At 44.6% G+C, this 16,808-nt stretch overlaps 2 protein-coding genes across 3 annotated transcripts in view; one reads left to right on the top strand and one right to left on the bottom strand.

Moving 5' to 3' along the window:
- CFAP299 (cilia and flagella associated protein 299) overlaps window positions 1-16,808 on the bottom strand; it is a 569,143-nt gene that overhangs the window by 39,321 nt on the left and 513,014 nt on the right. The window lies entirely within an intron of this gene.
- Window positions 5,409-9,611, top strand: LOC148538883 (uncharacterized). Its single transcript, XM_088452118.1, has 3 exons — window positions 5,409-5,864; window positions 7,274-7,511; window positions 9,508-9,611. Exons 1-3 carry the CDS (start codon window positions 5,418-5,420, stop codon window positions 9,609-9,611), a joined length of 789 nt encoding a protein of 262 aa, XP_088308244.1. The 5' UTR covers window positions 5,409-5,417.

Below are 16,808 nucleotides of genomic sequence, written 5' to 3'. Positions count from 1 at the left end.
TATCACCAAATGAGTCACAATCATGGGCATATCTTGTTATACCTGGAAAAATTGTGTTTATATTGGCGCTCAGCACTCTTCTCTGATATATCCTGGCAATTTTTTTACTAAATGTCCACAAAAAACAAACACTGTACCATTATGATTTCATATAACCTTGATATTGCTTCGGAATTATTTTGTGATTAGTACGGCAAAGATAACTTATATTAATAACACATGATCATCATTTGTTAAGTAGTGTAGGACACTGTCCTCATAAGTGTCATCAAGTATCAAAGGTATTTTATATGTGAATTCAGTGTGTATATATGTTGCTCTGTTTGATGGACTAGGGATAAATTGTTAACGGGACAATTTAGCTTCTGCCTGTTTATTTAAGTCTCCCTGCTGGTGAAGATTATCGCTGGGGGACTCCTGCCATGCTTCCCCATGCATAGCATGAGGAAGCCTATTTATTTAGGACATCAACTAGGGATGGCATTAGCCACAGGTCTACACAGGAAGAAATGCCTTACTATTAAAATAAGGCATTGCTTTACTTTTGAAATAATTTTTCACATTTATTTTTAAAGAGCATTTATTTTATGGGCCTGATTCAGCTTTGGGAATAGAGCAGTGGAGGCTCCAGAGGTCCAAAATCAAACAGGGAAGCCACACCAACTGCCCTTCCAAAAAATGACAAACATCGCCGGCCGGGACTCACTGGCAGTTGGAGTTGTGCCCTTATCTGAATTTTGGACAGTGCTGCAGCCCCACCTCTGGAGCCACCACTGGAATAGAGTAAGAAAGAGCAAGTAACTGGGCATCTTGGTAAAACCATGCTGCACTGCACACTGCAAGTGGGGAAGATTTATAATGTGCAGAGAGATTTATATTTGGGAGGGGTGTGTTCAACAGAACTCTAAATTGCAATGTAAAAAAAAACATTTGTGGGCTACGTGCAAAAGCAGCCAGTATTTATCCTGCATGTAAAAAAAATGTATGTATTTGCAGTGCAACATGGTTTGACCAGGTGCACAGTTACTTGCTATTTCTTACTCTATTCCCAGCTCTGAATCAGGCCCTGTGTTGTTACATTTTCTGTTTATAGGGCCTGATTTAGCATGGATCAAGTTGCAACCACGTACGCAGATCGGCCGATGGTGTGTACTGCGCATGCGAGTGCACTGTAGTGCATGTGTGCAGGGCAGCACTGCAATTACGCACATAGGACCTCATTCAGAGCCGCTCGCTATTTGCGGTCGGTCATTCAAAAACAAGGGGTGGCTATTCAAATGAACCGTTCGCTCATTGCGGTCTGTTCACGCTTCTAAGTCTGAACGACCGAGCAAAACTTGCGGTCGAAATTTTCTAAAATACGCCCCCTGGCCGCTCGCACCATACGTCATGTCCGCTATTTATTAGATTAATCGAGTACATCGAACAGCGTATGAACTGCTCGCTATTCTTGTGGTTGGTTTTTCCTACCACTATATTGCGAGCAGTTCTGACTATATAACAACCAGGTGACGTGGTCAATGACGCTGCTGTTTTAATTATGCACACCCCTAAAACACCTGTTTTGACCTTTAAGCACGCCTGCGTTCTGAATTCCACTCCCCGTTTTCAAGCACCTTCCCCTTTTACCACCCACATACGCCTCCTCCTGTCACTCAAAATAGCAGGCATTCGCTATTTAGCGAACTAACGATTTTCGGCCGCACTGACTGGTTCGCGCATGCATATTACAAACCGTACGCATGCGCAGATGCGCGAACATCGGTCAGAACGAACGAGCGGCCGCTTACGAGCGGCTCTGAATCAGGCCCATAGACAGGAAACCATCGCAGAGTGTGTGACGGGATGTCATAGTTTGGGGGGTGGTGACGGGGGAGTGGTCGGAGAAATGCAGGTGTGCCAGTCTGTTTGAACGTCGTAACATGGGCGTGCATAAATTAGCCACTGCGATGGCATTCGCAACTTGAGTACTCACTGCGTGCAACAAGACTTGCAATTTCTGAGACAGGTCAGACCTGCTGTAATTGTGTGTAACAGGCCGCTGTTACCTATGTGTATGCAGGCGTGCGAGGTTTTACGGATGTGAGAAAGTGGTAGTGGCCATTTCTATGTTGGCTGAGCAGTTGCAAACATTAGCACATTTTTACAGCACAACTGCTTGCGATTACGCAGCCGCGATCGCAATAGCGATCAGTGCTGAATCAGGCCCATAGATGGGCTTTGGTTGATGGCTGGATTCCTTCATAGACAAGGGTGGAAGAAGTTAAACTTTCAGACCATTGTCTGAAAAATTATTTGAAAAATATTTATACTTCACATACAGGGTCTCATTTAAACTTAGGAGAAAATCCAGTGATACAACTCAATTTTACACCTTGTCATACGCTCTAATGGTCCACATACATAATGTGCAGATTTAGGGCTCAGAGGGGGTGCATCCTAGCTTAACCTTAAATTGAAATATAAAAATAAAGGTGCAAAGTATTTGTAGGCTCAGTATTTGTGTGTTACATATGTAATATTTTCAATAAGGTATCTGGATGGTATATAGGCCCTGATTCAGAGGCGCTCGCTATTTGCGAGCGCTCGCTCTGCATCAGGACGGGATGTTTTTTTTTTCACCAGCCTCCAGGTGACCACACACAGCTTTAGTGGGCGGCCTGGCGATGGTCGCGATTATCGCAACCATCGGGCTTGCGATGAGACCCTTGTGGTAGGGTCTCGTCCACCGCAAGCCCCAGTGAACTTCCTGCTCTAATAGAGCAGGAAGTTCACTACTGACATCACTGGTGATGTCAGTAGGGCCGCCCACAAACGGCAGGCGTTCCTTTAGGAACGCCTCTGTTTGTCCAGCCATCCCCCCTGCATGCCTACAAAACGGGGAGAGCTGTTAATCACAATCGACAGCCACCCCATCTTGTAGTGAGTCCCGCAGCGAGTGAAAATTCACTCGCTAAGGGGCTCGCGTGCGCACTGCCTGGCCATCGACCCGCTTGCGAGCGCTGTGCGCTCGCGAGCGGGTCTGAATCAGGCAGATAGTCAGTAACTAGAGAGACAGTCAATAGATAGACACCAGATGGCAGACAGAGAATAGGTCGACAGGTCAAAAGGTCAACAGGTAAATGGCTGACATGGGCAAAATGGTCAACACATTATTTTTAGGGTTAGGATTAGGAATTTAGTGAAGAGATAGGATTAGGTTGCAAAAGGGAACGGTTAGGGTTAGGCATTAGGGGGAGGATTAGGCACCAGGGGAGGATTAGGGACTAGGGAAGGTGGTTCTCCAGTTGTTGTTGAACTATACATCCCAGCATGCCCTACCACAGTTTTAGCATGTCCTGATAGCAAAACTGTGGCAGTGAATACGGGGATGTGTAGTCCCACAACAGCTGGAGGGCTGCTTATTGTCCACTCCTGCACTAGGGGGAGGGGTAGGGTTAAGGTTAAAAAATAAAAGTCGTCCTGTTCTGTCGACCATTTGTATGTTGACCTTTTGACCCTGTTGACCTATTCAACCTGAACTAATTCCTGTTGACCATTTACCTGTCTACCATTTGACCCTGTTGACATAAGTCCATGTCGTCCTTTTGACCCTGTCGACCATTAATTTTCTACTTTCTGGTGTCTATCTTTTGAATGTCTATCTAGTCATTGTCTACCTATCAATCTACACCCTTTCCCTACATACAAAAAGTAGCATTTGCTGCCCTTGCATCACAACATGGATTGTCCAAATACTGTACACATCTGCTCCACTTAGCTGGATTTAGCACAATCTCTAAATGAGGCCCATAAACCTCCAGTTGAGAAGTTGTATTAAAGAGAGAGGATTAAAGATCAGTGGTGTAACTAAGAGGGGTCAGACGGGGCTTGTGCCCTGTGCGCCATGGCAGGGCCAGCAGGGGGGGCGCTGCCAGCTAGCCAGGGCATCGTACCCGCACACCGCTCCCCCCCCTGCCACCATGCCATCATTGCGCCCTGGCCCCTGACCGACAAGATCGACTACTGGAGTGAATGACTTGCTGGGGCTGACTCTAGGGGGAGCTGTAGCAGAAGCGCGCAGCCCCTCCAAGGCAGTCCTCCCGGCATTCTGCATGCTGAATCCTGAGAGCTGCTGTCGGCGCCAGTTAACACCTGTCACTGTCAGTGTGACTTCTCCTACCCCAGCGCTCTGGAGCTGCACCGCACATGTATGACCAATATAGGCATTTAATTACCAAGAATAAAAACACACACATGGTTATAAAGATAATAGCAATTAAATTGATATTTTAATTCACCTTTTAATTACTTTCATTCACTATTCTATTCTATTTTTATTATATTTCGCCGTATAATTATGATACTACCAATATACTTTTAGGGTACTAATATTAAAAAAGTTATGTTTTAATTATCAATACTATGCAATAAAAACTTCTCTCTAAACACAATAAATAAATATTACACTCCTAGAGTGCACCAGAGAATCTCATTTCTCTTTCTCTTTTCAAGCGTTTACCATTGCCCAGAGTAGCAGAATGAAGCTGTGGTTGGCAGCACACTGGTAGCACCAAATCCCAGAATGGATGTGTCCAAAGTGAAATACATGTAATTACAATAAATATAACCAGCAGAATAATTTGCAAAATTGGGATAGGAGTATTATATGATTATCAATTATACATTTTTTCTGTGCAGGATAATCCCTTTTTTTTATTGAACTCTGGACAATTGGTAACATACCTGATATGGAATATTTATATCTGCAATTATAATTGTATGTTTTTTTTACTTTTATTCATATGATTTGCTCATTTAAACTTACCCTTTGTCATAGGGGGTATATATAGTGTTACAATAATAATAACATTTGTCAGCTCCATGTGCGTATCTTTTGAGGAAGCTGATCCATGCTGCATGTGTTCTTTCTTAAATAAAGAATTCAATTTTGAACCTACTGAATGGTGTAGACATTTTGCTATTGCCATTACAGCTCCTTCTTACTATATACTATGAAGAGCTGATTACACGGTTATAACACTAATGGTGCATACACACTGGGCGATTTTCACCCTGAACGATATCGCTGAACGATTTGGATGATCTTTGATCGTTGAACGATCAACGATCGTTCAACGACTTTATGCAAACGATTTTTAAACGATTTTGTAAACGATTTTCAAACGATTTTACAAACGATCAGCGATATCGTTCAGATTAATAATAGTATAGAGGCTTTATTATTTTTAATGTAAAAAAATGTGGGCAGGGCTATCATGAGGTGATAAAATTGTGTCGGCCATTTTAAATCACTGCATTTATGCTCTGTGGCTAGTTTGGTTTGGTGTATTCCTTGCTGAACCCTGTTGCTTAGCTATTTGCTGTGGTTTGTTATTGCTTTGGCTTTAAACAAACTGTCTGTACTATCTGTCGTGATGGATACGTACCGTTATCGATTGATGGTTGCTTATGCAGGAGTGGTGGTGATAAGTGACCGGGAGAGGAATGAGAAGAGGAGAAGGCTTCGTTCATGCTGGACGAAGGAGTGGTTGCAGCAGAGGGATTCGTTCTCTCATATGCCGCTGCTCATGCAGATTCGCGAGAACAACCCGGATGACTTCCGGAACTTCTTGCGAATGGACGATTCAACATTTCAAGAATTACTGGCCTTGGTGACTCCATACATACAAAGGCAGGACACCAGGTTGCGTAGAGCCATTCCTGCAGAGGAGAGGCTCATTGCGACCCTGTGTTTCCTGGCTACAGGGAGATCTTTGGCCGACTTGAAATTCGGGACTCTCATCTCACCGCAGGCTTTGGGTCTTATTATTCCGGAGACCTGCAATGCCATCTTTTACGTCCTCAAGCCGGAGTACTTTAAGGTATTTAAATTTTAATAACCCTGTCACAAATCTCCTAAATCTGTTACTTCTTTCTATATGTCTTCAAAAATTTGTTTATATAGGTGCATGCCAGTTGTATGTCCCTGTTACTGCTCCCTACTATATCTCCTCCCAAATGTATATAAATAGCTGTTTATCCATCCTCTGCCTTTGCTGCTGCTGCTCCCAAATTATATCCCGATTATATACCCCTCAAACGGCAAGCGTTCTCCCCTCTCTCCCGAGCACCACAGTCTTACACTGAAGCCGGGGCTTATCCCCATACCCCTGGAGTGGTTGGTATGGCGGTAATAGGGGGGCCAAAATAATGTCAAACTATTGTACTTTACAGTGGAGCTACAAGTGCCAGCATGCCTGCCATTTTGCACTTGTGAAACTACAAGTGCCAGCAGACATGCAGCACCTGTAACTTCACTTTAAAGTTCAAAAGTTAAAAAGAGTCAAAACACACACACCGTGTCAACTTAAATTTTATTACACACACCTACCCATTCACACATACTTACCTATACCAGATGTTTGGTCCCCTTGTCCACGTAGTATTTCCCAAAACCATGGCCCTGCAAGAAAGATTTCATACTCACCTACATCCAGCGCTGGTCTCCATTACCTTGGTTTTGTTAAAAGTAAAAAAAAATCCTTACACAACCCACGGAACACAGCTATCTGTATTTGTGTTCAATCGAAAAATCTACTGATTTGTGGGTCTCATTCAGACCCTCTTGCGAGTGCAGGACGCTCGCAAGCAGGTCGATGGTACCCAAATGCGCATGCGCACGATGGAGGCTGCTCCGTCGTGCGCATGCGCGAGACCCGGTGAGCGACGGGGAAGCTGTTGCTCGGGGTCTCGCACCAAAGGGGACGTGCTGTCTATGGTGAGTGACAGCACGCCCCCTTTGGTGGGCGTGCCGGGGGCGTGGCTGCCAGATGGAGGCGTTCTCATGGGAACGCCTACAGTCTGGGTCCGGCCCCACTGTCAGTGGGAGCGTTTTTGGCTCTGATAGAGCCAAAATCACTCCAGGGCTTGCGGCCGCGAGACCCTACCGCAGGGTCTCGTCGCAAGCCCAATGGTCGCAATGGTCTTGACCATTGCAACCATCATCATGGACGCTCGCTATAGCTGTGGGTGGTAACCCACAGCTATGCGAGTGTCCCAAGAGGCCGCTCCATTTTTAGGTGGGACGCCCCTGATTCAGAGCGAGCGCTCTGGTCAGAGCGTCCGGCTCTGAATCAGGGCCTGAATACGGTGTTATAGCAAAACTAGCGAAAAAGATGTCTTCGAGTCAACATTTTAACTTCAGAGAATTTTTCGCACTAAAATAAATACCCCTTATAAATGTATTAATGTAATGTTTAAAATATGTTTTGTTTTGTTTTTCAGTTTCTAGTTCCCTTCGACTGTTGAGGAATGGCAAGTTATTGCCAACGAATTTGAGGCCCGGTGGAACTTCCCAAATTGTGGCGGCGCCATAGACGGGAAACACATCCGGATAACACAACCTGCAAACACTGGATCTTTGTACTTCAGTTACAAAGGTTTCTTTAGTATGGTTATGATGGCGGTCGTGGATGCCAATTATAAATTCATCTTTGTTGACGTTGGCAAAAATGGAAGGTCTTCCGATGGTGGGTCTTTCCGAGAGACCGTCTTTTTTGGGAGACTAATGAAGAATCAGCTAAACATACCTTCGGGATCGCAAACCAAATATGGTTTAAATTTTGTATTCGTTGCCGATGAGGCATTTGGCCTTAATGAAAATTTAATGAGGCCTTTTCCTCAAAGGGCATTAACACCTGAAAAAATAATTTTTAACTACAGACTATCGCGTGCGAGGCGCACTGTTGAGAATGCCTTTGGCATAATGGCGAATAGGTTTTGCATTTTCCATACTTGTATAAATTTCAGGCGAGACAAAATCGAGTGGCTTGTCTTGGCATGTTGTGCCCTACATAATTTGCTTAGAGCCAAAAGAATTGGACAACCGCCTGCCACAAACTCATTGCCTGAAAATATTGACCATAGTGAGGAAAATATTGTCCTCACATCTCTAAATCCCCCAAGATTTCTCTCTGCGGCCTCTGCCTGGGCAAAGAGGTCAGAGAGAAATACTTGAATTATTTTAATGGTGAAGGTGCCGTTTCATGGCAGGTTTAAATATAATCTGGAATTATGTTTCTTGATGTTTTTAAAAACTGAAAAATAATAAAAAAAATTTCACCTTATGTTAAATATTAACATGCAAAATAAACACAACTTTTTGCAAAATTAGAATAAGAAATACTATAGTGGCCATTAAACCGAATTTTAATAATGAAAGTTAAGTATTCAGTTTTAGGGCCAAATTCAGAGGCGGTCGTAGGATGCAAGCTTAAATTCTGAAACAGGGCGGCCGCTTGCATCCTGAACGGCCGCCTCCATGTCGCCGGTTAGGCTGTGGGTCAACACCCACCGCTGTAACGGCCGCCATTGGTGATGGTTGCAATGGACAAGACCATCGCGACCATTGGGGCTAATGGCTACACTCTAAGGTAGGGTCTCATCAACCTTAAGCCCCAGAGCAGGAAGCTCCCCAGTGACATTACTGATGATGTCAGTGGGGCCGCCCCCAAATGGCAAGCGTTCTGGCAGGAACGCTGCCGTTTGGCCAGGCACGCCCCCGTACCACCAAACAAACGGAGCAAGCTGTCACTCAACATCGACAGCTTGCCCCGTCAGCTAGGAGACCCCTAACGACGGATCACCCGTCGTTAGCCAGGTCATGGGCATGTGCATGACAGAGACGGCTCCTTTTGTACGCATGCGCATTGGAGCAACATCCACCCAATTGCAAGCTTGTAGAGCTAATCACCGGGTGTGATCAAGCGCCATTATGAGGCATAGGGGCCCATTTATTAAGGATCGCATTTTGCAATGCGATTAGGGCATGCAGTACCGCCCATGATTGCATTGCAAAATGCGATCATACCGGTCAAATGTATGACCCGGCACATGCAGGTAGACGGGCTCCGAAAAGAGCCCGTTCCTGCGATGTGGCCGGAGCGCTTTCCAGGCTGCTGCACATGCGCAGTCCCGCGGACTGCACATGAGCGGCGCCCATTGCCGGCGGAGGAATCTGGAAGATCCCTCCGCCCGCTGAAATGTGGGTAAGTGCCCATAGGACACAGCGGCTAATGCCATCTTCAGACATTTGGCAACATCGCATCCCCCATAGAAACCTATGGGGGAGACGGCTGTTGGCGGCAATGGAGGGATCGCAGCAGGTATCGGAGATCCCTACTGCGGTCCCTCCTTCATACATTCGGGGGATACATAGTTTTTGAGGTAAACCCCCGAAAACAGGTGTTTATGTATTATAAAAATATCTCTGTTCGATAAGCCTAAGTACCCAAAATAACACGTTATAACATTTCAATTTTAATAAGCCGTTAAATAAGAGACCACACAAATTTTTTACTTTTGTAAAAAAAAATTTTTACTTTTTGGACAGGATTCATTGAATCTAATCAAGACTTTAAGTGCCTCTGGAGACAAGATTACACAAATAGAGTGTGAAAAATAAGGCATTTGAAGAATACACCAATACAGTACAGAACAATATTCCTGATGTGAATATTTGAACAGGTTCAAGAACAGAATCCAGGATCTGGGCCCCGGTTTTGAGGGAACACAAAAAATACTTTAGAATCACAAAGAACAAGAAACCAGGGGCACATGAGGTGGAGTAGCCATAGCTATTGTACTACGACCATGCTACAGTCCACCATGAAACAAAGAGCCAAATAAATACAAGGAGTGATACGTTTTTAAAAAATGAAAAAAAACAACTGCCAATTTTATAATAATTTACATATTTAAAAATTCATCTTCGCCAAATACAGTGGTGCGAGCACTGCCCAGTGCTGTGTGAATACCACTGAAGTACTGGGAAAAGCAGAAGGGGGTGAGGGGGTACGCGACAAGGAAAAGGGGTGGGACTGTAACGGAGAAGGGTTTTCTTGTTGTGGATCCGCGTAAGTTTCGTGAGGGATGGTGAGGTTGCCTGATGTGGCGGTTGGGGTGGGCTGCTGTCTGTTATTTAAGACAATGGTACTTGCCATACTCCAGTCCCCCTCAATAGCATGTACCATTGCCTTATAAACCAGACGCTTGAAAGGCTGGACCTGTTCCGGTGGAATAGTCCGCATTTCATTGGCGAGATTTTGGCCAAATATTTGATTTTCATCCGGGGGTTTGGAAAGAACCTCCTCCGCATGTTTTAGAAACGTATCACTCCTTGACGTTCCCGAAGTGGATGCTTGCGTTGTCCCTTTCCTTTTCTTAGCGGGCGCCTTGGATGGCATCTCGGCCACACGCACAGGGACATCCACTTGTCGGGTCAGGATCCTCTACCGCCAGCAGTAACTTAAAAGAAATGGAAAAAAACTAAATTATATCAACAATATAAACATTAAAAAAAAAGAATGCTGTAATAAAAAGGCAAGGTTTTTTTAAAAAAAAAATATTTTTTATCAATAATAACTCACAAACCTGCAAAATATAATACTCTCTGGTCCAAAAAAAATCGAATAAATGGCAATAAAATTTTATTACATAATTAATGTTATGGTTAACACATGCTTAAATTATATTCAACATAAATGACCCACTCCCGCATTTCTGGTGCCATAAATAATAAAACATCCAAAACAACAGGGATTAAAAAGTCAGAATGTTTATAGTTGTAAGAAACCCTTTACATTTACCTGACCTTACCATTCCTTTAGGGTGCCTAACCTGAAGCTCCCCCTTTCCCCAGCCTTACCCTATACCTCCCAACCCCCCTCCCCCCAGGAACCCTTAACTAATCATTCCCCCCCCCCACAAATATTCCTGCCCGGCTTAGCAGTGACCGGGATACCATGCGTCTGGACTCATGCGTAGTTAAGGCATTGGGATTACGACGCCTGGCTTTTATCCACTGCAGGGTTTAAACATTTGGAAAGGCTATGGTTGGCATTCCAACCATCGGCTTCCCGACTGATTACTATTTAAAAAACGTGACTAAAATTTAGATTTATTAAAAAATTTGACATTTTTAAAAAATAAATTTAAAAAATAAAACTTACAGAATCCTGACTCACGGTGTCCTGTGGTACCACATCTGGTGACTGTGGCACCAGCGAGCTCCGGGAACTTTCACTTGGTTCTTTATCCAAGGTAAACAGCAGCAGGTCGTAGTACCATAGCGATGGCTTTCGCACCTCAGCTGCCCCTGCTCCTGATCTTTGCGATTCCAAGTATTTTTTGTGTTCCTTCAAAAACACGCTTCGCAGACCCTGGATTCTGTTCTTGACCCATTCAATGGTCACACCAGGCTTATATTCTGTACTGTATTGACGTAGTTTCTCAAATGCCTCATTCTTCATCACTCTATTCATGTAGTCTTTACTCTTTAGTCTCCAGAGGCACTCATTAGCTTGATATAGCTCAATGAACCCTGTCCAAAAAACGGTGTCTTTGGATGAAGGCATATCTAAAATTTTTATAATAATAAAAAACAGATAAATTATTTTTTAATAACACAAAATATAAGATATGCCCCCAGTAGTAATGCTGCCCCCCCACATGCTGTGCAATGCCCCCAGTATAATGCCCCCAGTATAAATGCAGCCCCCCCCCTGTGCAATGGCCCCATAAGGCTGCCCCCCCTCCCCCCTCCCATGCTGTGCAATGCCCCCAGTATAATCCCCCAGTATAATTAATGCAGCGGCCCCCCCCAGCAAATGCTGTGCAATGGCCCCATATTGCTGCCCCCCCCTCCCATGCTGTGCAATGGCCACAGTATAATCCCCCAGTATAATTAATGCAGCGCCCTCCCCCCCCAGCACATGCTGTGCAATGGCCCCATAATGCTGCCCCCCTCCCATGCTGTGCAATGCCCCCAGTACTTATGCTGCCCCTTATGCCTAATAATGACCCCAAAACATTGGTGGACAGTGGGGGACTTTACTTACCTTTTTTTTTAGACAGGAGACCAAGCGCAGCAACTTCCTTCTTGAACACCAGTAATGGCTGTGTCTGGCTCTCCGCGCGGCGCCAAATCGTTATCTTTATCGTTATCGTTTGATCGTTTGGCAAAAAACATGTACTACATGCCGAGCGATTAAACGATAACGATATCGTCCTAATCGTGCTGCAAGTAGCCGCGATGAACAATGTCGAAAACGACCAGCGGGAGCGCGCATCGCTGGTCGTTTTTGACATTGTGTTGAACGATATTTGAACGATTTATGAACGATCAAGCGATTACGATATCGTAATCGCTTGATCTTTCATTAAAATCGCCCAGTGTGTATGCACCATAACTCTCTGAACAAGCTGTAGATCTCTTTTAATTTTTCTTCCAAGGTCATTTTGTATCTCAAGTTCTGTGATATTATGTTTTTTTATAGATATTCAGATGTATGATGTTTCAACTAGGATGAATGTGATATATGAATATTTTTATTATATTGATTCTTTGCTATTAAAATAACCCTTCACTTCTGATTATCATCTTTCTATGAAGTCATAATTATTTATTGCTTTACTATTTCAGTATTTTGATCGTGATGTTCTTACAGTATTTATCTATTCTTTTAAAATGGTAACTGGCATTTGCAATACATACGGTATGGCTTTCATTTCCTGAATTCAGAACTTTCTTGGTGCTTGTCTGTAATGTTTCAGATGATAGAGAACTAGACGTCATGCTATTTATTGTCTGTATTGTATTAACAGTTTCACCAGATGTCACCAGAATGTGTAAACACAAAAGGTTTTGCATTGTGCACAAATCTATAAATCTATACTAATATAATAAGACCGTTGTGTCTGTCTGTTTGTTCCAAGTTGGAGCAAAAACTACTGAACCGATTTTCATGAAAACTGCATCATTGTGTAGTGGAAACTCCTAGAAATAACCTTACCTTTGTTTCTTCTCAAGCCGTTAAGTTAAAGCAATAACAAAAACAAATTTATTGACATCATTAATGCAAGAGATAGGTGTGATACCATACGTGCAGCCAGTAAGCACTGGGAGGGGGGGAGATGTGCTTTGGCCCACATTCACGTGATTAGGACAGGCTATATAGCAGTCTGTGCACAGGGCACACAGTGACATTGGTGTGAGTGGTGGGTGAATAGGACAGGCTATATAGCAGTCTGTGCACAGGGCACACAGTGACATTGGTGTGAGTGTTAGGTGAATAGGATAGGCTATATAGCAGTCTGTGCACAGGGCATACAGTGACATTGGTGTGAGTGGTGGGTGAATAGGATAGGCTATGTAGCAGTCTGTGCACAGGACACACAGTGACATTGGTGTGAGTGGTAGGTGAATAGGATAGGCTATGTAGCAGTCTGTGCACAGGACACACAGTGACATTGGTGTGAGTGTTGGGTGAATAGGACAGGCTATATAGCAGTCTGTGCACAGGACACACAGTGACATTGATGTGAGTGGTGGGTGAATAGGATAGGTTACATTGCAGTCTGTGCACAGGGCACACATTGACACAGGTGTGAGTGATGGGTGAATAGGACAGGCTATATAGCAGTCTGTGCACAGGACACACAGTGACATTGGTGTGAGTGGTGGGTGAAAAGGATAGGCTATATAGCAGTCTGTGCACAGGGCACACAGTGACATTGGTGTGAGTGGTGGGTGAATAGGACAGGCTATATAGCAGTCTGTGCATAGGGCATATAGTGACATTGGTGTGAGTGGTGGGTGATTAGGACAGGCTATGTAGCAGTCTGTGCACAGGGCATACAGTGACATTGGTGTGAGTGGTGGGTGAATAGGACAGGCTATATAGCAGTCTGTGCACAGGGCACACAGTGACATTGGTGTGAGTGGTGGGTGAATAGGACAGGCTATATAGCAGTCTGTGCACAGGGCACACAGTGACATTGGTGTGAGTGTTAGGTGAATAGGATAGGCTATATAGCAGTCTGTGCACAGGGCATACAGTGACATTGGTGTGAGTGGTGGGTGAATAGGATAGGCTATATAGCAGTCTGTGCACAGGGCATACAGTGAAATTGGTGTGAGTGTTGGGTGAATAGGATAGGCTATATAGCAGTCTGTGCACAGGGCACACAGTGACATTGGTGTGAGTGGTGGGTGAATAGGACAGGCTATATAGCAGTCTGTGCACAGGGCACACAGTGACATTGGTGTGAGTGGTGGGTGAATAGGATAGGCTATATAGCAGACAGTCTGTGCACAGGGCATACAGTGAAATTGGTGTGAGTGTTGGGTGAATAGGATAGGCTATATAGCAGTTTGTGCACAGGGCATACAGTGAAATTGGTGTGAGTGTTGGGTGAATAGGATAGGCTATATAGCAGTCTGTGCACAGGGCACACAGTGACATTGGTGTGAGTGGTGGGTGAATAGGATAGGCTATATAGCAGTCTGTGCACAGGACACACAGTGACATTGGTGTGAGTGGTGGGTGAATAGGATAGGCTATATAGCAGTCTGTGCACAGGACACACAGTGACATTGGTGTGAGTGGTGGGTGAATAGGATAGGTTACATTGCAGTCTGTGCACAGGGCACACATTGACACAGGTGTGAGTGATGGGTGAATAGGACAGGCTATATAGCAGTCTGTGCACAGGACACACAGTGACATTGGTGTGAGTGGTGGGTGAAAAGGATAGGCTATATAGCAGTCTGTGCACAGGGCACACAGTGACATTGGTGTGAGTGGTGGGTGAATAGGACAGGCTATATAGCAGTCTGTGCATAGGGCATATAGTGACATTGGTGTGAGTGGTGGGTGATTAGGACAGGCTATGTAGCAGTCTGTGCACAGGGCATACAGTGACATTGGTGTGAGTGGTGGGTGAATAGGACAGGCTATATAGCAGTCTGTGCACAGGGCACACAGTGACATTGGTGTGAGTGGTGGGTGAATAGGACAGGCTATATAGCAGTCTGTGCACAGGGCACACAGTGACATTGGTGTGAGTGTTAGGTGAATTGGATAGGCTATATAGCAGTCTGTGCACAGGGCATACAGTGACATTGGTGTGAGTGGTGGGTGAATAGGATAGGCTATATAGCAGTCTGTGCACAGGGCATACAGTGAAATTGGTGTGAGTGTTGGGTGAATAGGATAGGCTATATAGCAGTCTGTGCACAGGGCACACAGTGACATTGGTGTGAGTGGTGGGTGAATAGGACAGGCTATATAGCAGTCTGTGCACAGGGCACACAGTGACATTGGTGTGAGTGGTGGGTGAATAGGATAGGCTATATAGCAGACAGTCTGTGCACAGGGCATACAGTGAAATTGGTGTGAGTGTTGGGTGAATAGGATAGGCTATATAGCAGTTTGTGCACAGGGCATACAGTGAAATTGGTGTGAGTGTTGGGTGAATAGGATAGGCTATATAGCAGTCTGTGCACAGGGCACACAGTGACATTGGTGTGAGTGGTGGGTGAATAGGATAGGCTATATAGCAGTCTGTGCACAGGACACACAGTGACATTGGTGTGAGTGGTGGGTGAATAGGATAGGCTATATAGCAGTCTGTGCACAGGACACACAGTGACATTGGTGTGAGTGGTGGGTGAATAGGATAGGCTATATAGCAGTCTGTGCACAGGGCATACAGTGACATTGGTGTGAGTGGTGGGTGAATAGGATAGGCTATATAGCAGTCTGTGCACAGGGCATACAGTGAAATTGGTGTGAGTGTTGGGTGAATAGGATAGGCTATATAGCAGTCTGTGCACAGAGCACACAGTGACATTGGTGTGAGTGGTGGGTGAATAGGACAGGTTATATAGCAGTCTGTGCACAGGGCACACAGTGACATTGGTGTGAGTGGTGGGTGAATAGGAAAGGCTATATAGCAGACAGTCTGTGCACAGGGCATACAGTGACATTGGTGTGAGTGTTGGGTGAATAGGATAGGCTATATAGCAGTCTGTGCACAGGGCACACAGTGACATTGGTGTGAGTGGTGGGTGAATAGGACAGGCTATATAGCAGTCTGTGCACAGGGCACACAGTGACACTGGTGTGAGTGGTGGGTGAAGGTGCTGCTGCCACCAGTCTGTATAGTGCTGCTGGTCACGGGGGCCACTCCCGCAACAGGGCCCCTTATGCAAAGCAATACTACTAGGACGCCTCAATTAAAAAAATGTTGGCAGAAGAGATTTCATCATGGGCAAAGCCGTGGGCAACAGCTAGTATGTTATATGATGAAAGGAGACATCTGTACTACATACAAGCTACATTAGTCGTGCCACTAATATTGCTAGTCTTCTTACACTATGTATCCAATGAAATGGGGTTGTCTGGGCACATTATCCCTATTTGCACATGCCAGATTTGGCTTATCATATGGTATTACATTTACATGCTTATCTGACCACTTCTAAGCATGGAATACGGGTAAATCTTCATCCTCCATCATCTCCCTGAGCACTACGCTTACCTTGTAGAATTATTATCTCATCATGCTCAAACTGCCATGTATACTCACTGGCATGTAAAACTATTTAGGAAGTGCTTTGTTTTTACCACTGCTGGGACACAGCATATTGCCCTTAAAGTTCACAGAGGTGTAACTAAATAATGCTCTGTGTCTCAGTCTGACAAAGAACATGACAGAGATTCACAAGGATCACTAACATCTGAGCAGCAAACAGAAGCTGCTGTAGCCAATCCAGAATTTCAGCTGCTTTACTCTTAACCTCTAAACTAACAGCTTTGGCTCAAATGAAGTTCGTCACATATTTTGAGAAACATTTTTCTTCATCTAAGTTGTCACTCTCTACCTAAGTAACTGACAGTCACTGTAATAAACTTGTTACTAAAACTTCCTAATACAATAAGGGCTTCAATTAAAGGGGAAAGATACAAATGCACATAAATGTT

The sequence above is a fragment of the Taudactylus pleione genome, unplaced genomic scaffold, assembly GCF_031769625.1.
Source record: "Taudactylus pleione unplaced genomic scaffold, aTauple2 ptg000033l, whole genome shotgun sequence".
Taxonomy (NCBI): domain Eukaryota; kingdom Metazoa; phylum Chordata; class Amphibia; order Anura; family Myobatrachidae; genus Taudactylus; species Taudactylus pleione.
Note: the sequence above shows the minus strand (reverse complement) of the source record. Positions and strands in the feature narration are given on the sequence as shown.

What these genes read in the sequence shown, in the direction of transcription:
- LOC148538883 (XM_088452118.1), top strand. Translation starts at nt 5,418, where the DNA reads ATGGATACGTACCGTTATCGATTGATGGTTGCTTATGCAGGAGTGGTG. An exon ending in TCAAGCCGGAGTACTTTAAG is followed by an intron (nt 5,865 to 7,273) that starts GTATTTAAATTT and finishes TTCAGTTTCTAG; the next exon opens with TTCCCTTCGACTGTTGAGGA. An exon ending in AAATGGAAGGTCTTCCGATG is followed by an intron (nt 7,512 to 9,507) that starts GTGGGTCTTTCC and finishes ATATTTGAACAG; the next exon opens with GTTCAAGAACAGAATCCAGG.